The sequence below is a fragment of the Sinohyriopsis cumingii genome, chromosome 2, assembly GCF_028554795.1.
Source record: "Sinohyriopsis cumingii isolate HCF-2022 chromosome 2, ASM2855479v2, whole genome shotgun sequence".
Classification (NCBI taxonomy): domain Eukaryota; kingdom Metazoa; phylum Mollusca; class Bivalvia; order Unionida; family Unionidae; genus Sinohyriopsis; species Sinohyriopsis cumingii.
Genome location: NC_142962.1, coordinates 136,005,841 through 136,031,152, shown reverse-complemented (window position 1 = coordinate 136,031,152; position 25,312 = coordinate 136,005,841). Strand labels below are relative to the sequence as shown.

Genomic DNA, 25,312 nt, shown 5'->3' with positions numbered 1-25,312 from the left:
TTTAACTATTCAAGGAATGCAAACACACACACACACACACACACACACACACACACACACACACACACACAATTAAGCTGGTATATGAATAGAGGTATGAAGCTATGACATGTCTGTACTTTATGATCTCTTTTGTGGAATTTATTATCATCAGTTTTGACAAATATTATTAAATATTCCATTTAAAAAAACTTAACATTTATGTTTCTCAAGATGTTTTGAAAGGTCTTATTGAACATTAATTTGTTGAATATACAAGTAGCATAAAATATTAATGATGAAGCAAGCATGCCTTGATTAATATATACAACTTACATTACACCATTAACCATAATATGGAAACTTTTATTTGAAAATACATTATCTTATGTTTATTTTACATGGTAATAATTATAATTGTTGAAATATGTTGATGTTGAGATGTATGATGATTATGATCATAATAGAAAATGCTAAATTATCCATTATTTACTCTTTTGGCTTGATTTGGGTGGTTTATAACAAGTTAATCAATTCTTTTGAATTCAAAATATTAAGCCTTTTGAAATGCCAAAATAGTCTTTGAGAATTTATTTAAAAAACCATATTTTTTATATGTAGAGAATCTTATTTTATTTTAAACTGTATAAATCATTATTTTGCAGTCATTTCAGCAGTTTGACACAGATGGAAGTGGTATTGTTGAAGTCTCCACAATTCTGTCCGCTATCAAGTCTTTGAATGGTCCCAACATGATGGGTGAACTTGGCAAAAGCATAAGGATGCTGCAGGCCTGTTCTCTTACTCCAGGTAAGATCCAGCAGTCAGGCCTGTTCTCTTATTTCAGGTAAGATCCAGAAGGTCAGGCTTGTTCTCTTACTCCAGGTAAGATCCAGCAGGTCAGGCCTGTTTTCTTACTCCAGGTAAGATCCAGCAGGTCAGGCCTGTTTTGTTACTCCAGGTAAGATCCAGCAGGTCAGGCTTGTTCTCTTACTTCAGGTAAGATCGAGCAGGTCAGGCTTGTTCTCTTACTCCAGGTAAGATCCAGCAGTCAGGCCTGTTTTCTTACTCCAGGTAAGATCGAGCAGGTCAGGCCTGTTCTCTTACTCCAGGTAAGATCCAGCAGTCAGGCCTGTTTTCTTACTCCAGGTAAGATCGAGCAGGTCAGGCTTGTTCTCTTACTCCAGGTAAGATCCAGCAGTCAGGTCTGTTTTCTTACTCCAGGTAAGATCGAGCAGGTCAGGCCTGTTCTCTTTTTCCAGGTAAGATCCAGAAGTCAGGCCTGTTTTCTTACTCCAGGTAAGATCGAGCAGGTCAGGCTTGTTTTCTTGCTGCAGATATAAACTAGCAGGTCAGGTCTGTTTTCATACTCCAGGTATGATCCAGCAAGTTAGGTCTGTTGTCTTCCTCTAGGTGTGATCCAACAGGTCACTGCAGTAAAACTTACATGAAATGGTAGATAGACAGAGAGCCTGTTTGCTATAGGTATGATCAGTAGGTCACTTAGTCAAGGCATTAAAACTTGTAGAAAATTAATGGAATAGATGATGAAGTTTAGATGAAGAGTTGCAGAGTTCTTCAGAAATTTGATGAATGGTGTTTCAATAAAAAAAATCTGAGAATTGCCCAGTTAGCAAAATGCCAAAGCTGAGTAATGGTGTTATGGTGTATGGTTTAGCAGAGTAATAGTGTAATGGTGTGCTAATTTAATCATGTTTGCTGGTGTAATGGTGTAAAGCTGAGTAATGGTGTGCTTATTTAATTTTGTTTGATTTAAATAATTTATTGCATTTTAGTGTAGAAGAGCATTTTGTTTGGACCATAAATATTCACAGCTTATAAAGGGTTCTCTCCCTTACAAGTTGTATTAATATACATCGATGTACATGAGATGGTACTAAGCATTTAATCAAACAATAAAATACCTAAGACAAAGAAAGTATCAATACTGAAGCAACAGTTACGAACAAAATGAATGAAAAAGAAAATGAATGAGGAGAAAAGGTATGGAAAGGATTCAATAAAATGGATACAAGTACCAATATTTTGCTTTATCTTCATATAGCCATCATTCACTTCAAATGTGGTGTAAACAATTTTCAGTGAAACCAGAACTAAATTTTCGTTATCAAATATTAATTTGCTACTTTGCATTGAGAGGTACACAAAACAAACATAGTTAATTATGAATAGCTTGCTCATCAAGCCATTGGTCATTTCAAACAGTTTACCAATTTCTTTGACAACGCATCATACTAAATTTTTTTAACCTCAGATGTTTCAGTGTACAATTAAATCTTGAAGAAGAAATAAAACGAATAACTGTGTTGATTCTTTTTACAGAAATGAAAACTCTAGTTATTAGGATTAACATTTGCACATGTAGAGTTTACCTTAGCATGGCTGTGTATATTTTGTTGAAAAGTTGTGGAGAAATGTGAACTTGTTCCAGCTTTAAGTCTTTGTTGCTATACAAAATATCCATTCTGTAATGCTAAGATAATTAATAATTTTAGCCTTTTGGAATGAAACTGGCATGCTAAAATTGGGTACATTAAAATAAACTTTTGCATTACAGGATTCGTAGATGTTTATTCTGAAGATAAAAATGCAGTGAGTCAGCATGCAGAGAAAATATTGAAGGTAATTCAGCTTTTCCATGATACCTTTGCTTCTAGATGTGAATAATGTGTGCATGTGCACTTGCCTGTGTGTGCATATTTGTCCTTTCAGTCATCTACCTTTTCCAAGCTATAAATCTTCTTAAATACACCTGTTGAGACCAAGTTTACAATTTGTGTGCATCTTTGGATGAATATATGTCATGTAAGAAATTGGATCGATTTATCTACTTTGGCATGTATATTTAACATTATAAAATCAAGTCCTGGCTTCCTTATCAACATATTTTCATCTCATTATATTATCACTAGTTTTCAAAGTCATCCAGTGTTGTTTTCTGATACATTTCAACATTGTTTTGCTTAGGAGAGTAACTGGGTAGGATGAAACATTTCTGAAATGACTTGATGATTACAACATGAATCAGGTTGTATGCAGTAAGTGGCATATTGTATTTCCAGTACATGTCCTATTGTAAGAACAAGAGTTTTAAAGTCATTCTTTCACTTAAATATATGGATTTTAAAGGTGCTTTATCTGGATTACTTATTATGTTACAGTATTTACTTACTGCATGCTTCATGGTCACAGACCTGCCATTGCATAATGCACTGTCAAATCTGGGTTTGTGCAGTTTATTAAGAATAATCAATAAAAGAAACAACATAGACCCAAATCTACCAAAGCATTATGGTATAGATCAGGAACCAAATTTCTTTTGTATTTGCATTGACTTATAAGTAATTATACATGGTACATATGCTTTTTATGACATTACATTATGATAACAGGGATTTTTTGTGACAATTTCTCTTTGCAAACATGCTATTTATTTTGATATTTCTGAAAGAGGATATTATGAGACTAAATATATAGGTGTTCATGATTTGCAAATGTGTATTTTTCAGTATTTGCTTCGCAATCGAGCTCCTAGTTTCTGTCTCCCCTTCCCTCATCTAAATGGATTCAACAATACCTCCAGTATGAGACTATCAGTGCTCAAATCCATCCTAAATAATCTCAAGGAAGCAGGTATGTAGCTCTGGCCATGTATGTACTGTGTACTCATGCTGGTCTGAGGATGTGTAGGTGACCATGACTGCCAAGCAACAAAACATTTAACTCTGGCAAATGAGAGAGCTAGGAAGTGTGCAGTCAAGAATGTGAACTCTGTCAGTATTGCTGCAATAGACACCCTGTCAACAGTTTCCTTTTCAATGAAGGCAGAAAGTTAACCCATTTATAAGATAGTTTGACAGTCATGGTAATTATGTGCCTCTCAAACCATGCCAGCACCACTGTCTCCCTCATCACTGCATATAGAAATTTGGAAGCATGTTGATATTTTTCATGGGTTAAAAACAAATCTTTATCAAAAATTGTATACGAAATTTTGATCAAGGCTAGATCATTATCACTGTAAAAATATCAGCGAATAAAAGTAAACTGCAAGAAACTTTCTCATTACAACTATGTACATGTGCAGTGTTGTTGTTATGGGGTTTAACGCCATTTTTCAGCACACGATAGGCTATACATGGCGGCCAGTATTAATGGTGGAGGAAGAACCCGGAAAAACCCCGGAAAGAACCACCGACTCATGAGAAGCTACTTTCAAGCTTTCTCACATACCCACATTGGCTGAATCCGAGACTCGAACCAGTGCAGACAGAGGTGAGATGGCATTGATCCGTAACGGAGAGCACTTTAGACTACTAGGACACTTGGGGCTCACATGTACAATGTGCTGCTGAGTTGGAAATCCAATATTTTGATGATTGCAATCAAATAATCCCTGGGAATTGAAAACATTTCATTCATGTTTATATCACAATGTATAATTATGAAAGAGAAAATCATGTATATTGATGTAGGCATATAGCTAGCTCTACTCAAATTGGTGATACAGGAATAATTCTGTGTATTAATACAGTATGTAAAATTTGAATTTATAGGAAATTATGATAATGAGAAATGAAAAGAAAAATAACATCTTAAAGAAATGAAAAAGATCTATAAATCGTAGTAATGCAAAAATAAAAAGTAAACTAAAGTTTATGAGTAATTACCTCCTCCATTGACGGGATACATTTCACACTCATGACTACTGGAATTGGCAGCAGGTGAGCTTGACCATGACATACACCGTCAAGTAACCTTGCCAGCTGGAGACCTACAATCCTGATCTTGTCAAAAGGAGCGTCTTTTGCTATTAAATTTGGGCTTTCTGTTCTGAATTCTTCAACAAACAAGTGTCAAACAGTAGTCCATAACAGTTTGGATGTATTAAGTAGCAACAGGCTTTATTGGCTGGGAGGTGATGTTTGAAAGTAGGAGATATGACTCAAATTCATTAAAAATTTGCAGAATCTTCAAGCTTATAACTTGAAAATTCCATTTGTCAAATGAGAAAAGTTTGTGTTCCAGTCGTACATGCTAGGTAGCCTGGTGTACTTGCTGATGGTAACAGTTCTAGTGATACATAAAAGCTCATACTGCCATCACATGTTCTCTTCCACAGTATTTTAAGAATGGATTTGTTGAGTTTGGAATCTAGTCCAGTTGGTTAAAATGCGAAATGCAATTGCCCAGTTTCTTCCACATGCAACCATGTAGTCTAGCTACAAATACTCATTTTTACCTCAAAAATGTTAGGATGACTGTCCTTTGAATAGCAACTTTGGATTCTCCACCATTTATGGAGTTGGCATCCTGGCAAGGCTTTTTCCAATGTTTTTGATAGAAATATAAAAATAGGTTAAAATCATGTTTCTTCTTTAGTTTTATTGCACATTTTTTTTCTTGTCATTGTTCCTACTGTGTTCTCCCAAGGGAGGTCACTCCAAACCTGACACATAATTAGAAAATGGAAACAACTCATGGGGAGCTTACCAGTTATTATGTACTTATGAGAGAGTGACATATGTAAGGTGAAGTTCTTTGCATTTAAACCATGCACAATGGAGAGAATGTTGGCATACCTCTATGCTACATTAATGTAATGTGGATGACATTTCTTTAGATATTGTACTTTTGGAAATTGTACTTGATTTAAGCACACTGCTAACTAAAATGACTGCTCCCTTATGCTAAAAAATCAGCCTGAATTAGTCTAAAGTACACTATCCATAGCAGCTATTAAAATAGGGAAAATGAATTTTGTCAGACTAGACAATACCAGCTTCTGAAAGTGCAATGATTGAGTTACCAAATATATAAAATGTATTCAATTTACCTCTGTAGTTCAGGAAGTGAAAATGACCAAGTGGAGCTAGCACTTTTTTGAAAGGTGCACATGGAGTAAGGCCAAGCTGTATACTCTATAACCCATATTACACCCATCAGTCATACACCAAAATAAAGGGAAGTAAAGGTTCTTTGAATTATACCTAAGATATACAAGGTCTTTTTTAAATAGCCAGTATAACCAGTGAGAAAAGCCGGGGAAATTCTTTTTCTTTAAAATTCTAACCCTATGCAAAATAAGAAACTGTAGAGCACCACCTCAGCATTGTTGGATCACAAACCTGGAATTGAATTATCTCCCTTTACCTATAACACTTTTCTAAAGAGACACAAACTCATTATTAGAACAGTGGTTTTGAATAAAGTATTGCTTGGGTAGAGTTTAGTATTTTATAAAAATGAATGTAAGTAGAAGTTATTATATACAGTAAAACCCAAAGATGTGTTTATTTAATGCATAACACAAGCTATTTTTGAACCAAAAATATTGTTTTTTTTTAATGAATTTAGCAGCTAAAATACCTTTACAACTTGGAATTGGATTTCGGTTTTTTGTTGTTATCTATGACCAAAATTTTCTTTCAGTTCTCAGAGTAGAGAAGTTTTGGTTTAGTGAGAAATAATGATGATAGTAAAGAAGGATAAATTTGGGACCCAACAAAAATTTATATTTTTTATTGGCATATCATGGATTCTCTTTTGAGGGGATTCACTGAATTTACTCCCATCAATATGTGGATAAGTTTATACTTGCTGAGCTTACGGTAGAGAGTTTCTGCTTTGAGAACATCCAGTTCCTAGTCCTAGTTCTCAGGCCACACTTCTTTACAAATTGCATTCTCAATTTATGAAAGAACAATTTTCTTAACTACAGAGAACATTGGTACATATGTTAATGAGCATGTTTGTATTTAAGCCAGGTCAGATGGGACAGAGGCACAACTGAGTGATGGAGAAGAAATGAGACTTCTAAATCCTTGCTACAGTTCCTTTGAAGTCTCTTCCAATACAGCAGATGCCTACAGGTAACCTTAACTTATAATTCAGCATGAATGAATTATTAGTATTATTTTGTCATTCTAGAAACATTTATGTGTGATAATCATTTTCAGTACATACTCCTGTATAATTTCACAGCTTCCTAATTTCATTATTGAAGACTATTTTTGACTTGCATGTTCAGGATTATTAATCATGACTTGCTTTGCCCACAAAAATAAATCAGACCCGAATGTTTCAGTTTGTAATATTTATACCATTTGGTACAAATCATTTATGTGATATTTTATTTCTTCAAAATTTATAGCAGTTTTTTTAAACAAAAGTCTGAATAATCAGAGGATCCTGGCATGTTTTTGTTTTGTTTTTTAACTGCCCTCCCTGAGTACCATGTATGTTTAAACTAAACAGCCCTGAAGCTGGTTTTGAAAGTATGTAAATCATTTGTGACGTACCAAAACTTTCTGGAAAAGAAATCCATGGGGTAGAATGCCATTTGTTATTATCATCAAGTATGCCATAATGAAATGGGCAGGTCATACAAATAAAAAATATGGACCCTAAAAGTTTTATTTAAAAAATGAAATATCAGTAACATTGAATGATTCAGAATATTTCTATAATACATTTCCAGTAAAATCTTTTCAAATGTCTTGACAATGTGACATTTTCTTGTATGGCTTTATGATTCTTTATGTTCCCAGAGAAAAATGTTGTCTAATGTCTTTTGAAAATGAATCTGATCAAGAATGAGCAGTTTATAAATCCAATCATAATATATATATATATATATATATATATATATATATATATATCCACGCTTATTTCAGGCTTACAAATGGAGATCAGAATTCCTTCTGGCAGTCAGATGGATCAGCCAGGTCACACTGGATCAGGTATGTTTTTCATGTATAATGAAATTAACAGCTGTCATTGGAACCATGGTTGTGGTTGTATCATTCTGTTGCCAGTTATGAATGTAGAGATTGATGGCTGTCTGAAATTTGAAATACCAAATTCTCCTTGCCCCTGAAAGAGCCACCCACTCACAAAAATGTGTGTGAGTTGTTTTGTTTTTTTGTTTTTTTTTTTAACACAGCTTTAACAGTTTGGGTGGTAACACTACATTGTCTGCAGTTTATTGTGATGTCTAGCACTGGGGCATCATGTTGCAAATGTGACATCATGTCCCACCAAGTCACATTGTCCTGACACCAAACCGATCAGTCCAGACACTAACCTCTTAATTCTGCATGCCAAGCGAGGCAGCTGCTAGTAACATTTTTAAAAGTCTTTGGTATGACTCTGCTGGAGTTTGAACCCACAACCTCCTGCAAACAAGATGAATGCTGTAACCACTTAGGCCACTGAAGTGGTCAGAGAATTGTGTAAAGAAACCTCAGATACATTTTAGCACACTTGAATGATTTATAGGAGAGCTGTTGTACTGCCCCAAGTGTCAGCATCTTCATTGGTGTTAACACATTAAAGCTTATGCATGGGCGTCATCGAACCAACGTTCTGGAGTGGGTTTCATATCACCGACTTCCCCTCCAGGGGAGGATGCTAACTGTGCCTGTGTTATACATTCCTGATTAAGTTGTCACATCTAGTTAGGTATTTTGCACACTGTTTGAATAGTATTATACATGGAAACATGAAACTGAGGGGATGAATCTTCACTAGGTACAACACCCTCATCACTAATGTCGGTCACTGACTTTTCATGCTTCACTGACTTTTGCTAAAATCGGTGTTTTTATTTTATTTCCCAAGATTTTCATGAAAAACCATCAGACTAGATGATTAAGCATCTCTATTAGTACTGTAACGTGCTCCACCCCGGGGTTAATTTCCCAGCGCAAGCTCCCTTATATTTAGAGAATTTCTTCTTGTTTCGATGGTTTGGCAATCCTCAAACTGAGACTTTGAATTGGTTGCAATAGTATAATGTACTGGTAGTACATAGTACGTCGTCTGATAACAGACGAAATCCTTGTAGAAATAATGGCTTCTTATACTAGCTACTTATCTGTGAGGAGATTATTTATCAAAGTATATAAACAACATAAAATCTGAATGAGAAAAATAGAGGATTTATTTTAGTCTTAACATGTCAATAAACAATTCGATATAATAGAATTCACATATTCTCTTCCTAGTCAATAAATAAATTAGTATAACAGAACGTACATATACTTATAACCAGCAGTCTCAACAGTTAGTATTAAATAATAATATTGATCAAATATAATTTACTATAATAATTTTATAATGTTTATAGGGGTAACATTAAAATCCCAATACAAATGGATTCAAATAAATAGAATTAACAGGCGAAACGTGTGACCATTTCTTTTACGATAAAAATATAAAGTCATACAAATGTACTGAAATAGCGTTATGGAGGCCCTATATCTCTGCGTAAGAGTACTCAACACTTTATCTTTGGCTTTGATTTTCCTTAGTACATAAATTTACTATGTATATTTTCTAATATGATTATTTCTACTTAATTTCTACTAGGAGAATGATAACATTCCTTATCACTTTTGGAAGCTGATTATATATTGCAGTTGCATACGAACCTGATGCTGGTTGAAGGGAAACTGACTGGTTTGCGTGACACCCATATTTATAACCTTCGGTTGCACTACACAGTGTAACACTCTGCCAAAATAGTACATATTGTTAACAAGTATTTAAGACTCAATAAATACTAAATATTGTTAAATTATTGAGATACAAAACAAACATTAAATGCTAATTATATTATTACAATCTTAATCGCAAACGTATGGTCAAACACTAAAATCCTTGTGTCACATGTATAAACAGTAAACATTGGCCTCCAAACAAGTTGGTGGTGTGGGAAAATTAGAACATGCGCCATCCTAATGCGTTATCCTCGCAGCAGAAGGTAAGTGCATTATTTTCTTGTTGAGCATAACTTATTCTACGTAAAAACTAGTTATATCGACGGTTTATTGCTGTTCAATAATGACTGCATATACCGTGTAGTGGAAACCTGAGTTGCCTCCAGTACGTAAATTGCCTCCAAAACAAAGATGGCGGACATTGTGAAATACATTGAATGTTGTACATAATATGAATGATACAGAACATTTGTTTTGTAATACATCGAACTTAACATAGTCTCAGAATATCCATCTGCATATGAAACTAGTATATGTGTGATTTACAGCATTGAAACAATGTAAACCAATGATATGACACATTGGAGGTGCCTCCAGTACATAAAGTGCCTCCAAAACAAAGATGGCGGACATCGTGAAATACATTGAACGTTGTACATAATATCAATCATACAGAACATTTGTTTTGTAATACATCGAACTTAACACAGTCTCAGAATATCCATCTGCATATGAAACTAGTTTATATGTATTCATGTAAAATTCATAACAGTACCATACCCTTGCAAGAAAAAGTCACTGTGACCTACATTTCACATTTTACTGACTTGGCTAAGTTATAATGTTTAGCTTATGATCCATTATGTTTTGTATCCTCTATACATATCGTTATGCAAAGTATCATGAAACTTGGTGAGGGAATATATCTTGATGAGTACTTCAGCCTCTTGACAAAAGTCGATCACTGTGACCCACATGTCATGGTTCACTGACTTTGATAGCATTTTGTTCTGCATTTATTTCTTAAGCATTTTTAATGCAAGAATCAGTAAACTAGATGTTTGTATACCTCTCTCTTAGTATGACACCCATATGTTCAAATGTCACTGTGACAAACATTTCATATTTTACTGGTGTAGGTTAAAATTTGGAATTTAGCTCATGATCTGACAGATTTTGCTGCACCCCGTATAAATCCTTTTATATAGAGTATACATCCGGTTACATAGAGTATATGTCCTGTTATATAGAGAACCATGAAAGGAGATGCATTTTGATTAGTACTACAAAAGTAGTTGGCTTCAGGTCTATTCTAGAACTAAATATTTTGGGAGAACTTCTCCCCTTCATATGAAACAAACAGGAACATTTTCTAAATATAGGAAAGATTTACTGAAAAAATAAAGGTTTGGCTAGCAGTTATGATGTGTGATTATTTTGCACATTCAGATGATTTTCAGCTCAATATTTGATAACTTTGTGTCAATCCTGCAATGGCATCCAGTATGGTTGCCACATTGGCTAATTTAAAAACAAGTGGTGGTCATATCTTGAATTCCTTGAAATTCTTTCTGGACATGAGAGCATCAGTCCCTTCTTGTTTGTTTTGAGTTCAGTTCACAGTGTGCAGCTGGAACTATTGGAAATAAAAAGGGATAGATATCAATTTAAAAAATCTTTGCTTTGTTCTGGGTTTGGGAAGGGAACGAGCTTGATATGTATGAACACTTCTTGGGGGTGTGTGATTTGGATTTTTAACATAGTTTTAACAATTTGACAGTCATATCGCTATGATGTCTGTAGTGTGGCAGTTTATAGTAGTGATGTCTATCACTGGGCATCATGCCGCAGACATGTAGCATCATGTCCCAACCTTTCACATTATCCTGATACCTGGCTGAGCAGTCCTAGCACTAACCTCTTAATGCTGAGTGCTAAGTGAGGTAGCTGTTAGTACCATTTTTATCAGTCTTTGGTGTGACTTAGCTGGGGTTCAAACCCTTGACCTCCAACATCCACACTTGTTGGGGAACACATGATGTATCATAATGATGTATCAAATTCATTCTTTCCACAAACTTGGAACAAAATATGAATGTTGTTTTGTATGTGTATCACATGCTCACAAATTTACAGTTGCTTAATTCAGATCATTATCTGTGGCTGCATAATGAGGTGGGCAATGCTGTCCTGTTTTCTCATGCTTTTAAAGAACCGCCATTGATATTTATATACCAGTGCAATGTTTGACAGCAGGTCTGGGTCTTTGCTGTTTGATTTGGGGTATGCATTATAAACAGGGAAAAATATGGTACACATGTTGTCAAACTCCTTGTATTGTATTTTCAGATTAAATATGAGATCCAACGTCGTGATCAAAACCCTGGCAATTGCTGTTGCTTCCTCAGACTCGAGTTATATGCCAGAACAAGTTACAGTGTCAGCAGGCAGAACTATGCGAAATCTGCATGAGATAAAAGAAGTCCGAATTCCTGGGTAAGTCACTTTTGAAAGATATTCATTGGCATCAGATATACTATAATTGTACCATGGATTGTGACATTAGAATTGATACTTGTACACTTTTTAAGACATCTTTAAAAATGTAGATGCCATGATTCATTAATTCTGTTGTCAGAATTATGAGTGCAGTATCTTTAGATACAAAACTTGCTTCTAGAAAGAGATCAACACACAGTGCATAAAATACAGGACAATTTTCAGCAGTATATAACTTTCCATGAAGGATGTTCATTGGCTTATTTTATTAAGTGTGATGTTTGAAAATATTTTACAGTAATTTATTTGTTTAATAAATTAAGCCACAGGAATATGCAATATTCAGACAATGTAAATTTGATGGGTTTGCAATTACTTTGCAATATTCAGACAGTGTAAATTTGATGGGTTTGCAATTACTTTGCAATATTCAGACAGTGTAAATTTGATGGGTTTGCAATTACTTTGCAATATTCAAACAGTGTAAATTTGATGGGTTTGCAATTACTTTGCAATATTCAGACAGTGTAAATTTGATGGGTTTGCAATTACTTTGCAATATTCAGACAATGTAAATTTGATGGGTTTGCAGTTACTTTGCATTTTGTTGGTGGAAGTAGGATGGAGGATGTAAAGTACAAATTACATAACTGTGCACTTCAGAAGCATAGATTTTACATAGGTTCAGTAAGGTGCTCCAGATCATATAGTTTTCATGGTACCATTTGGTAGTTTTGAATCTGAAGATATAAAATTCAAGTTTTAAAACAGGTAAATACATTCTCCTTCATTATCCAATTTTCTTTGTGCTTGCTTATCCCTATATGAAATAGTTTTACTGGTATGATACAAATGTTTTTGGAATATACTAGCTTATGAGTCTTTAAGTAAATTAGGGTGTCACTGTGAGTCAGTGCTATTGCAGTTGGACTCTTAAATGTATGTAGCAGATAATGATGTTTAGTCAAATAGTGCTTTTAGGTAGAAAATGATTCCTTTGCTCAGAAGTTATTCATTTTATGCAAATATGATGTTTGTTTACTCAGACACAATAAATATTACGGAACTATTCTTAGAACATGACCTATACAGTGTCGGTCATGAAAATAGGATACTTTTAGGTATGATTTTACATGTACAAAAATCTATTTAGAAAGGAAGTTCATCTTCTAGATTACCATATATACTCACTTAGACCCCTCCGCCATAAAATGTATGTATTTCCTATTGTACTGGTTTTAAAATCAGGGTAGATAGTTCTTTCTTAATTTTTTAAAAATTTTAAATATTTTTATTATTATGATAATGTACTTAGCATTTGAAGTACTGGACTAAACCAGTTCAGTGTGATGCACAAATCAATTTCAGGAATATTTTTTTATTATTTTATTTTTAAACTTGGGGGGTGGGTAGTTCTAGGAAAATAGGGACAGTACATTTTGCAATTAAACTCATAAGCAAGTATGTATGGTACATACTGATAAGCTGCTCTGCTTCAAAATTTGATCAGAAGAGTTATTAATGATAATATTCTATCTTCACCTTATTACATTCCTTGTATATGAATCGTTTCAGCCATGTGACAGGAGATATTGTCCTCTTAAAAAACATGAAGACACACTATCCAAGTAAGTAATCATTTCTTGTATTGGACCCATTCATTATATACTCTGAGTTTTTACTACGGCAACATTTCTCGATCAATTACAGTTCCCAGCCTCTTAGAAATGCAGAAAGATTTATACTTCTTTATGTATATACAGTATAGACTATAAAAGTAGTATCTATGGGAAGAAAATCGTACAGGATACTGTTATAAATACCTCTGCTTGTCAGTGTAAGTTGGCTGCCTGTAGACTAGATGTTTTTCAATTTATTGTCTCATTTCATATCGTCAACTTTGTGTCAGTTTACCTCCTAATAAATTTCTCAGAAAATATAAACCATAGAAGAACAAACTATATTCAACAGTAGTTATTTCAATCACAATTGGCAATTGAGATGCCAACAATCATTGCAGTACCGACAAAAGTCTAATACAGGGGAGAAAAGACCCGTTTTCTCCTCCACTAAAGCTCTGAATAAATGACAGTGACTCTCGCCTCTTGAACCTGCCAACATTTTTCCTCAGGCACCAGGCTTCAGTTTCATCACGCTTGATTCTACCTGTTTTAATGCAACAGATGGGTGCTTCATGCTGGTTCAGGTACCAGTGACATTGTTCCTTTGTGGTCCTCAGTTCTGCAGCTGTCTGATTTCTGTTCTTGCTCCTCAGAAGACTTTAGAATCAGTTAACTCAGTGATTTCCAGTACCTTCAGACATCAATGGAGAAAGGATATAGGCCACAAAAAGAAGCTTTCTGCCTTGTTAGTTAACTTCGATCTGAACCAGCTCTGTCATTCCTATTGTTCACCAGATGGAATCTCTCATGGATTCTTGCAGGATTTGGTTCCTTTGAGTTTGAGCCTTGGACTACAATGTCAGTAAAGTTGCTATCATTATGAGTCATGCTTCTTGATATCTTTAGCTTCAGCAGAATGCCTTTTGTTTGATCCAAAAAATCTTTGGTTCCATTCAAATAGTTTCAGGATCCTGACGAAAGCAACCAGGATTCATGCCCACGAACCATTTGCTATATATGGGAAATCAGAAAGTAATTATCCCTTTGCTAATTATACCATTAGAATGAGTCAGAGTCCCAAGACCTAGTGTGTATTTTCAAGTGCTATCTGAAATACATTGAAAGCATTCATCGTGGTTAGGAAAGACCTTTCCTTCCTGTGGAAGAGCAAAAGCAAGGTAACTATACTTTGTGGTTCATATTCCACCAAATTTTGTTAAGGCAAGCATAATCGCATAATGGGAATTGATGTAATGCTTTTTCTGGATTTACCAATAATTTTCCTTTGTAAGGGAATGTCATGTGTTTCCCCTTACCCATTGCCTAATATTCATCTTAATCATTATACTGGCAGTTATCCTTTTTGTGCTAACTAGAAGAGTAGTTTTATCCTTCACATGATTACTTGTCATAATTTCCTCTTGATCAACAAAGAGTTTGGATGTTCAAGCATCTCCTCCTTCTCTTTCCTGTTCTATTAATGGTAATGAGACTGGATAACTTGTTCAGTAGAGAAGGGAATTTTTGTTGTAAATTATGTTTCCATGAGAAGACTTAATTGACTGCATTATGATTAAACTCTCCCACAAAAGCAAGCCTCCTTATTGATATATTGCTCCAACTTAACTGAAGAACATTTAGTATACAGGCAGTCAACTAGCAATGACAAAAGGAGGTAATTTTAATATGTTGGACGAGTTACATCCCACAGTACTGATTTTATTGTCTTTATTATGTATAGTTGGGAAAGACAAAAAAATTCATCTCTCTGGGAGGGTTAGATTTGGTAGGTAGTGGAAATTAATTTATATTGATAATTTGCCAGGTAACTTTTTCATGAAGACAATTAATTTACAATAAAAAGTCCTTTTCTAAAGAATCAAGGTTTTTGAAAGATAATTACCTAAAAAGAAACTGGGCAGTATTTTAAAAGTGGAATTTGCAACAAAATTATATTAATTATGAAGAAAGTTTTGTCATAAACAGTAAAAATAAATGTACCTCAGTGCAGATTACTGTTTTGCAATGAACAAAAGTTGTTCAGAGAGATAGCTTTATTACTGTAATGGGGGGCAATTCTTTACAAAACCTAAATAGGCCTTTCTCCGATTTTTAGACCTCAATAATTAGTTTATGTGATTGATGGAAGGGGGAGAAGCTGATGCACACCAGCAAAGATAGTGGACGAATGGATGGAGTGAAGCCTTCAGATAGTCCCCACATATTTCATTTATTCAAACCCAGCATCGTTTCATTTAAAAAGGGTATTCAATGATACAGTTTAGATATTGGAGAGAGAGAAAGTAAGTTCTAAAAGTTGAACGAAAAAGAGAAGAAATATAAAGATGGCTAATTTCATTAAAAGTGAAATTGATACTTACTGAAATTAGGAAGCAAAGATAAAATTCCATTGAAAATAATATGGTTTATTTAAAGTAAATAATTAGTTAAATAAGCATTTACAGTGAAGGATTGCTTTTGGTGGATGGACGATTATGTCGTCTAAGTTGAGTAACTCTTTAGACAACCAAGTCTCTTCTAACGTCAAACAAAGGTGACTGTATTAAGCTTCAACAACCGCAAAGAGCGAATCTGCCTGACCTGATGCTGGACTGGTTGAAAAGCATATATAAAATTAAATGTATACACGCGCTGCAACCGTGCTATCCGACATGCGCAGAGAGTGGACACATGCGCTGACCAGTAATAATGGTTCAGCATAAACATAGCTTAGGTAAACACTTCATGAAGAAATGGGGGTGGGTAAACTTTGAAAATCAGTGTAAATAAGTCCTAAATTAGCCACATCGTATATTAAAGAACAACTTCTAGTAAATTACACATTAAATTTTCATCCACCATCACATGACTAAAGCATTTCATAGTATGTTTTATGAATTATTTTCTTTTGATACTCCTTATCCATTTTCTGAATTCAAAATCAAGTCTTTCCAAACCTTTTGCTTAATGTATGATGATTTTCTTCACTACATTTAAATTTTTGCATTTTTCAGTTGTTCAGATAAACATCAAAAGATGTAAGAATGATGGCTGTGATACAAGGATCCATGGGTTGAAGGCAGTAGGTTACAGGTAATTCACCAGAATCAGGACTATTACAATACAGTAAAATCTATATCATAGTAACTTCTGAATCCAGGAAACCAGGGCAAGGTATATAGTTTCATTAATTCATCTGGAACATTTCCATGTTTGTGTCATTCTGGTATCTTATGTGAACAACATACACTTAGTTATATATGTTCATTTTACTTCATTTATACTTGTTCACATACATGTATTTACTTTTACTTGTGGCAATACATTTTATTTGGACCTCTGAGGTTCTGAGCTTGATTGATAGGCTCCAGTATGTGCAAGGGTTAGTGGTTGCTTATTTGTGGTCATGGTTCTCAAGTTTCCCCCAATCAATTACCATGTTACACAATCATCTTAGGCATCAAGATTGCACATTATAAATTTATAGGAATTTATTTGCAGTCATTTTCAGGTGGATAAAGCTGTATTTAATTATTATCCATAATTCTAATTGTAAGATCGATATAACTCTTTCTTTTGACTATGTTATCAATCTCGCATCTTGAGAATCAAGTATCACAAAGTTTTGCTTAGGACAAGAGTTGTCAAACTTGGGGTCAGTATGGACCAAATTTGCTGATGAAGCATTTATGTACATAGCCTATATAGTCCATTTATTTTCAGAGTGGTGAAGGAAGTAGGGGTGAGTGTGGGAGATGCCTCTGCGATGTGGTTCCTTCAAGTCCTTGCATCCTCAGTAAAATCGTCAATACCACTTGCGCCACATCTGAGGACCAGCATATTAACACACTCCAAGTAAGCTAATGTATTTTTAGAGACTATAGGATTTATCCCATCAGTTTATGAATACATTAAGTTAATGTATTTTTAGAGACTATAGGATTTATCCCATCAGTTTATGTATATTTTAAGTTACTGTATTTTTAGAGACTATAGGATTTATCCCATCGGTATATAAATAGTGATGCATTATACCTCTTACTACATCTTTAGAGACATGGTGGGAGGTGTAGTAAAAAACTGACCATTGGCAGTTGACCGACAATATCATTCATTGCCAGTACTGTTTACTTAGACCTGGACAGTAATGGTGGTCATTTGTCCTCAGTCCAATAATACCTTGGAGAATTACCACTACCTCCCATATACAGCCCTCCAAGATACTGTTTTTAGCTCAAGAGAGCTAAAAATTGTCTGCTGACCCATTGGTGGCCAGGCAGAGTGATCTCCCCATAAATATAAGACTTGTCAGCAAGGTGTAAGGATATGTCAGTTATTACTTCCGCTTGTGCCAAGAAGCATGCTCTCGTCACAAGAGACCTCACAAACCCAAAGCTACATGGAAGATGTGTCACTTTAAGTTGGAGGAGTTTTTTTCACTTCTAAGGAAAGTATACTCCATCTATATTTCCAACTTTTTCTCTCTTTCTCTCATGACAAAGTTCTGCCTTTACAAATTAGTCACACTTTGTCATCATCACACATTTGGTACATGCACATGGAGCCTAAGCAACTTCACAGTCCATTTGCGCTATGTTATGTATATTTGATCTAATTGTTTGATGTTTTTATTCTTTATTTTATTCCATTACATGCTATTGTAATGTAATATTGTTTATTGGACTTGATTCTTTAAAAGAATTACGTTCAGTTCTGTTTGACCTGTCTTTTTTTAAATTTTCGTTGGTAAACACCCAATAATAGAAACACTGTATCTAGTTTCTGACCTTGATTCAGAACCATTGACAGTTTTAGTAAACAACTTTAAAATAAATAAAAAGTTAACATTCTTTCTCAGAGTAAAAATTATTAAGTTAAGTCAAGGCTATATCTAGAATACGTGATGTTTATCATCTAACAAACTTCCATTTCTAGAAAGTTGACCCCCATCCAGGAATCTGTTTTATGTCTTAGTTCAACTTATTACTGATGTATTGAGAAAGAATTGTCAGTCATGCCTTAACACTTGAGATGCCAGGTTGTTTATGTTGTGACCAGTTTGGGGTCATTTTTTTATTTTCTTCAAATTATTTTAAATAGGGTTCTTATGATCTTTGAAGGTCTTTGAAAGTCGGGGGAAAATCAGGTAGCATTTTCAAGGCCTTGAAAGTTTGAGAAAATTGAACAGATTATCCTGAGGTCTTTAAAAGTCTTTGAAAATTTAAATAAACCCAAACATTTTAATTTCTTTCCATAATCACAGCGGTGGCCTCTCTTTCCAAAATGATTGAAGAGAAAAAACAACAACTATAATAATGCAATTAAAGCATTGCTGATATCTGTTAAGAGAACAATTTATTTTGTGTTCAATCTGATGCATAAGTTACATATTTCTGAAATAACAATGAATGTTAACCTATCTTACAGATCATTATAAAGCAATTTTAGGAAATTAGTTATTGTTTGAATTTCATCATGAAACAATATTATAGTATTTTGCATTCATTGTTTTCTCATATAACATAACTTGTGTACAAAATGTTAGCAAAATAGGTCTTGGAAATGTATGTTTGTGGTGTTTGAAAGTTTGGCAAAAGTCTTTGAATTTATCATTTAGAATTCTGTTTTAACCCTGTTGAATTCAAGTGATTCTTTTCCCTGGAAATGCTAGTGTTCTAAATTAATTCTTGGACAAGGACATTTATCAGAATTTATACAGAATTCAAAAACTGGAATAATACTTTCTGTGATTCAACAAGAGACTGTTGACACTGTATCACTTTGCAGGTTACAACAGATGTCATTGTCTTCCATTTTTGGATTTCATCAGGATTCGATCTTAGTTCAATTCAGGACTTTTTATTACTTGGACTTCTATTTTTTAATTCTTGAATTATTTTTGGATTTGATTCATAAAACTGTAAGTTCTTTTTTTCTCATTTTTCACTTGATATTCTAGGGAAATAAATTATTTTTTCAATTTTACAAAGCTTGTTGTCTTCCTTCACTCTTTTCTGTTAAATTTTGTAAGAGTGTAGACATGTAACAACTATACTTAATTTTACGTGCAAGCCTCTAGTACTCATATAATTCCTATATATGTGTAATTTCCTTACTAACGGGTACAAAGTGAATTTTATATCCAAGGCTTTCATAGTGTCTGGGCGCCATTTTAGTGTAGTTACTTGTATGGGTGGTCTCTGGTCCTTTTTTAATTACAAGTATTGCCCCATAATGGATTTTGTCACACCTACCGGTTATATCTCGATAATGGTGCCTTTATTCCATTCTTTGTGAAGGTTATTTGTGTGTAATGTAGATACTGCTACATTCTGTATTTATACTGTTCTAGTCGGACAAGTACAGTTCAGTGCTCTATGCATGGTTCATAAAGTCACCTCCTGTGCATGCATGTTTATATAGGTGACACTTGAGTCATGTTTATCTTCATAACTTTATATCATGTTGATTGAACACTTATTTGCATGCACTTGTTGCCCTTGTCTTCATAGTTAGGTTCAGGCTACATTATTTACATGTGTGCTTGTCTTTATGCTCTGAATTACCCCTTAAATATGTATAATTGCATTCTCTTTGTATATCAAGGTGAGTTCTTTCACCATGGTATTTTTAGCCTTGGAACACCATGCTTAATGATTCTACCTGTATAGGCTGTCCTTGACCTCCCTACAGGTAAGCATGGTCGCTGAAATCTGCCATCAGTTTTTCCAGGTAACCATATTTTGTATGACTCTGCAACCACAAACAGGTGGTATTGTCACATGGTATGCAACATAACATGTGCAGGCACACAGGTTTGTAAACAGGTGATATTGTCATTATGGTTTACCTGTATACTTCCTTACCTTATTAGACATTAATTTCTGGGTCACCCTCTTAATGAATTAGTTCAGCACAGACATTTCATTCTAGAACAGGTGCAGGGCTACAACTTTATCCATTTTGCTCTGTTTTGTCTTACAGATTAGAACTATGGGCAAAGCACAAACAACATACAGCTCAGACCAAAGGTGTCAATAGTCTGTATGCTGATTTCTTCTGCTGTGTGAACCTTTATGGGAGCAAGGGAGATAATTCATCTTACCCTTTAACAATGAAGCGCCGGACATTGACACGCTTGGAAACAGCTCCGGCACCAAAGTCACCACCACAGGCCTCATCTTTTGGGGAACTCCCCATTACCTTGCCTTCTATGGGTCTGACATGATTCCTCCTTCAGAATGGGACAGAGCTAACAAACAGTTAAATTCCCTCTCATTCAGCAGACATACATACAGGTTGCATGGATCAAATATACCATAACCTGTCCCAACTGATGTTCCATCTTGCTTACTTAGATGGCCTATTTCCGTTGCAAACAGCCTAGGGATCACAAATGGCCAATCATCAATATTACTGGCTCAATCAGTAACAGCTTGAGTTTGTAGTATGTCAAACATGACTATTACAGGGATTAGTCTAACTCATACCACCTCATAGCACTGGTTCGGCAAGTAGATCCTCATGCCTCAACAGATGTTGCATCGCATTTTCTCTACACTCTGCCACGAGAAGAGCCCTTTTACTCAGCGACGTTTTTGAAGTCATGGTTTCTAATTCATGACGTTCTACATGTTTAGTGAGCGATAAGACTGCATCACTCTTCACCAGGTAAGTCCTAATGTGTTTCTTGGACTGTAGCCCTATCCACACAACCAGATGATGTTGATCATTCTACCAGTATCATTGATGCTGTCCTACACAGGGGCATGGGGGGTTTGACCTCCATTGAAGACATGTTTCCGCTCCTGGAGCTATGTCCTGTCTCAGCATCTGTTGATCTTACAATGAATGGACAGTTCTGACTTAGTTAACATTTGCAGTCTTCGCAGAGTTATGGACTTTCTGGTCCACCTTTATCATCAGTTTGTCGGTGGTTCTATATTTACAGCTAATCATTTGGTACCCCAGCATTGACTGTGATCTTGCTGCATTGGGGATAACGTAGCCACACTCCATACATATGGTTCTGATGGCCTTTGTTTACACTTCAGATTTAGTGCAGGACTTTTATTTTCCTGGGTTATCTTCAAACCTACGTAATATACCTTATCTTAAAACTCCACGCAGAACACCTTAGGCATACATGGAGTCAATCTCAAGTTAAGAACACGACCTCGGTCCTCTACCACTTTGCTTAATGTCCCGATGGATGAGTATGCTAACAAACCATCAAGGAGACGTGTTTCCCTCCCTCGGCAACCACAGCGTTGATACAGGGGTAGTATGGGAATTTAACAAAAGGACACAAGGGTCACTCATAGGACACAAACATCTGAATGCTGTCCTATCATAGCTCCACCAATCAAATACCATATGGATATAGCACCGAGATGGTTCTATCATTCGTTTGACAACTTTTTCTTGGTCCCAATGGCAAACAACTCTCTACATCTGGTCATCGGCCAAAACACAATCATTTTTCCATGCCCCTTGGTTCCCTTCAAGAACCCTACAGTGCAATTTGAATATCAACGAGGGAGACTTTGCTTCACTCTGGGCTTAATTGGCACATACCTTCATGTCTCTTCATAGGCTCCCAGGACGTTCCTGAGAATTGTAAACAACATCATATATCAATTCAGAACACTCCATTTGAGGCTTTTCGTTGGCCCTGGGGTCTTCCCTCATCAGACAAGTCGAGTAATGGTGCATACCCGGACCATTTCTTTGGTGGCAACCTCAGGTTACCTGGACAACATCCTGCAGCAACATCAGCAAGCTCTAACCAGTCATGAAGGCCCTAGTTACCAATTTGGAGTTAACATTAACAAAGAAAAATCCAACTCAGTAGCATCTCAATGATTGATTCACTTAGGTATGGACTTATTAAAACAGGCACCATACTTTGTCTCTCTCAGGATCAGGCATTGGAACGACCCATGGTAGCACCTTGCTTTCAAAGAATTCTATCCGCATGAGATTGCTCAACATGGCAGTGGACATCATAGTTCTTTGGTTGCCTTCTACTGCTTTGCTACTGTTTTTGTCCCCAGACCTTTGCGTCATGGTGTGGGACTTTCCGCAGACAAGAAGGAGGAACTCAATCCTACAATGGTGATTATCTTCAGTAACAAGGATATCAGTTGCAAGACCTTTGCATCATGGTGTGTGACTTGTTGATGTGGTGTTATCATCAACAAGAATTTGAAGTTCACCATATCCCGGGACTCCTCAGTACGCTGATCGTCCCTTCATCATGGAACAGTCGACTAGTACAGAAGGAATGGTCTCTCCATCTCACGCAGATCTGTACTAGATGGGATCAACCATTGGTAGGCCAGTTTACGATAATAGGGACTGCCAAACCCCATTCTTTGTCTCTCCCATCTTGGACCCAACAGATGGGCAGTGGATGCCTTATCATTGGATTGGACCAACCTTAACTCATACACCGACCACTAATACCTCAGATTTCAGCAAACAAGGGAATCAACATGTGACCTCATTTCATCACTCTTCGATGGGAGAAGTCATAGCTCAACTACCTCATCAATATGGCATTAGAAACCCTGCAGAAGATTCAGGTCTACCCATATCTACTCAAACAACCAACACTGCAGTTGTTCATCCCTGCCCGAAGCTCCTGGACCTGTACGTCTGTATCACATCAAACAGGCTCTCAGACACCAACATTTGTCACAACCATTAGTGGAGAGCATTGCTCAGGCACGACGGCCCTCCACTCTAAAGTATATGAAGGCAAATGGCACTTTGCAACAACTGGTGCACAATGAACATATCTTATCTCACCAGATATCAGTATAGGAGATAGCTAATTTCATACTCTGGCTCTCCAAAGAGTACAATGAAAAGCTATCACTCATTGATAGCAGACACCTTTTGTCATCATGGGCCTGAAGATATCGGACAAAACAAGGACATATCCGACCTCCTTGCAACTTTAGAGTATACACGGCCTAATATTAACCCTCTGCCTCAAAGGGAACCTATTTTGGGTATTAACCTGGCTGAACAAGAACACTTTTGAACCAGTTTTATGGGCAGCTCAACAGGTCACACTTCCATGTCAATAGGTTCTTGTGACTTCTACTGGATTTGCGTGGGGAACATTTTTTCCCTTTTGAAGCCACACCCCAATAGATGGAGTCTCTTCCAGTTTGGCTACTTAAAAGCTTTCTCTCATACTTTAGGGGATCGGAAATTTATCTCTGTGGTTAGAGGATGTACCTCCCTCCACCTGTTACTCATTCTCCTTAGGTATTAGGATTGGGTAATGTATTTGAAGAAGAAACCAATTTTTTATAGTAAAATATGTTTCTTCAAAAATACTTACCCAATCATAATACACGTACAATCTCCCAGCCTCCCCGCAGTTACCTCCATAGCGAGCGTGCCTTCTACTCCAGTACTAACTAACATATCCTTATGCCTTGCCGCCAAGTCTAATATATAAGGTGAGATCACTCTGCCCAACCGCCAGTGGGTCGGCAGATAACTTTTAGCTCCCTTGAGCTAAAAGTAGTATCTGGGAGGGCTGGTTTTGTGAGGTAGTGGTAATTCTCCCTAGGTATTATGTTTGGGTAAGTATTTTCAAAGAAACATATTTTACTATAAAAGATTGGTTTTCCCTCAGTAACCACCAGTTTCACTTTCTTCTCTTCTTACTTGGCCCAGAGAGATGTGCTTCACATTTTTAGATCGCATTGGAACTGTACATTTGTTCATGATGAAATTGATTAGAGATCTTTCCATCCCTCTGTTGGAAAGCAGCCAGTGAGAATGGGATAGCAAAATGGTATTTAGGATTTGAAATCTAGTTTGTTACATGCATGTATAAAACTTTACTGGCTCATGTTCCTTTAGAGATAAATTGAATTGCAGCCATCTACAATCACATGTATGATTGTGTTTCAGAAAGATTATATTTTCAGTCTCCATGTTCTTTCCACATATTCAAAACCATATGATCTGTTTCTTATGACTATAATAATTCAATTATTTACAGGAAAGCTTTGGAGCACATTCCACCGGTGTCCCTGTCCCCAGCAAGCAGTGAAAAACCACAATTTCTCAGTAATTATGTCCTTCAGGAAGTTGAGGCTTTCATCAGAGATATGGCAGTGTAAGTAGGTCATGACTGACTCTACCCAAGTTGTATCCCTACATTAAGATGTGGTATCCCTATAGTAATCACTGTCTTTATTTGTCTGTCCACCTGTCCATCCTTTCGCACTTCCTCTATCCAGCATACTTTTACACCACTTTCATATAGCTGGATGTCATGTGGTAGGTGAATTTGGCATTTCAGGTTCATTTCCTTGGGGTTATTGCCAGATAACATCAGTATTTATAGATTACTGAATTTGTATGGGAAAATATGAACGAGTTTTTTGGGATGGATATACTGCACGCCCTTGTAAGTATTTATTTTTGGCCATTCTTATTACCAGCTAAAGAAGAATTGTTTATGCCTTGTCACTTGCAGGCTTTATTTAGGGACCCCAGCAATTTTATGACCTGTCTGGCATCTATCACTAGCCTAAATCTGAAACATTGTTTCAAAAAAGTTAACACAGAACATTGCAAAGTAGCTGGTATGTGGCAGTCCATGAAACCACTGCTTTAGTTCATTAAGAAACAAATTTAAGCAACCAAAATGTCAAC

The 25,312-nt window shown here is 35.8% G+C and overlaps 1 protein-coding gene across 2 annotated transcripts in view; it reads left to right on the top strand.

Moving 5' to 3' along the window:
• The window catches only part of LOC149805902 (zinc finger ZZ-type and EF-hand domain-containing protein 1-like), a 260,238-nt gene that overhangs the window by 20,038 nt on the left and 214,888 nt on the right, over positions 1 to 25,312 (top strand). For both annotated transcript variants that reach the window (XM_089950657.1, XM_089950656.1), the window contains exons 6-15: positions 645 to 789; positions 2,558 to 2,622; positions 3,510 to 3,633; positions 6,764 to 6,872; positions 7,677 to 7,742; positions 11,853 to 11,999; positions 13,578 to 13,630; positions 16,639 to 16,717; positions 17,348 to 17,479; positions 24,654 to 24,770. In XM_089950657.1, the coding sequence (XP_089806783.1) occupies positions 645 to 789; positions 2,558 to 2,622; positions 3,510 to 3,633; positions 6,764 to 6,872; positions 7,677 to 7,742; positions 11,853 to 11,999; positions 13,578 to 13,630; positions 16,639 to 16,717; positions 17,348 to 17,479; positions 24,654 to 24,770 (1,037 nt within the window). The remainder of the gene's footprint in view (positions 1 to 644; positions 790 to 2,557; positions 2,623 to 3,509; positions 3,634 to 6,763; positions 6,873 to 7,676; positions 7,743 to 11,852; positions 12,000 to 13,577; positions 13,631 to 16,638; positions 16,718 to 17,347; positions 17,480 to 24,653; positions 24,771 to 25,312) is intronic.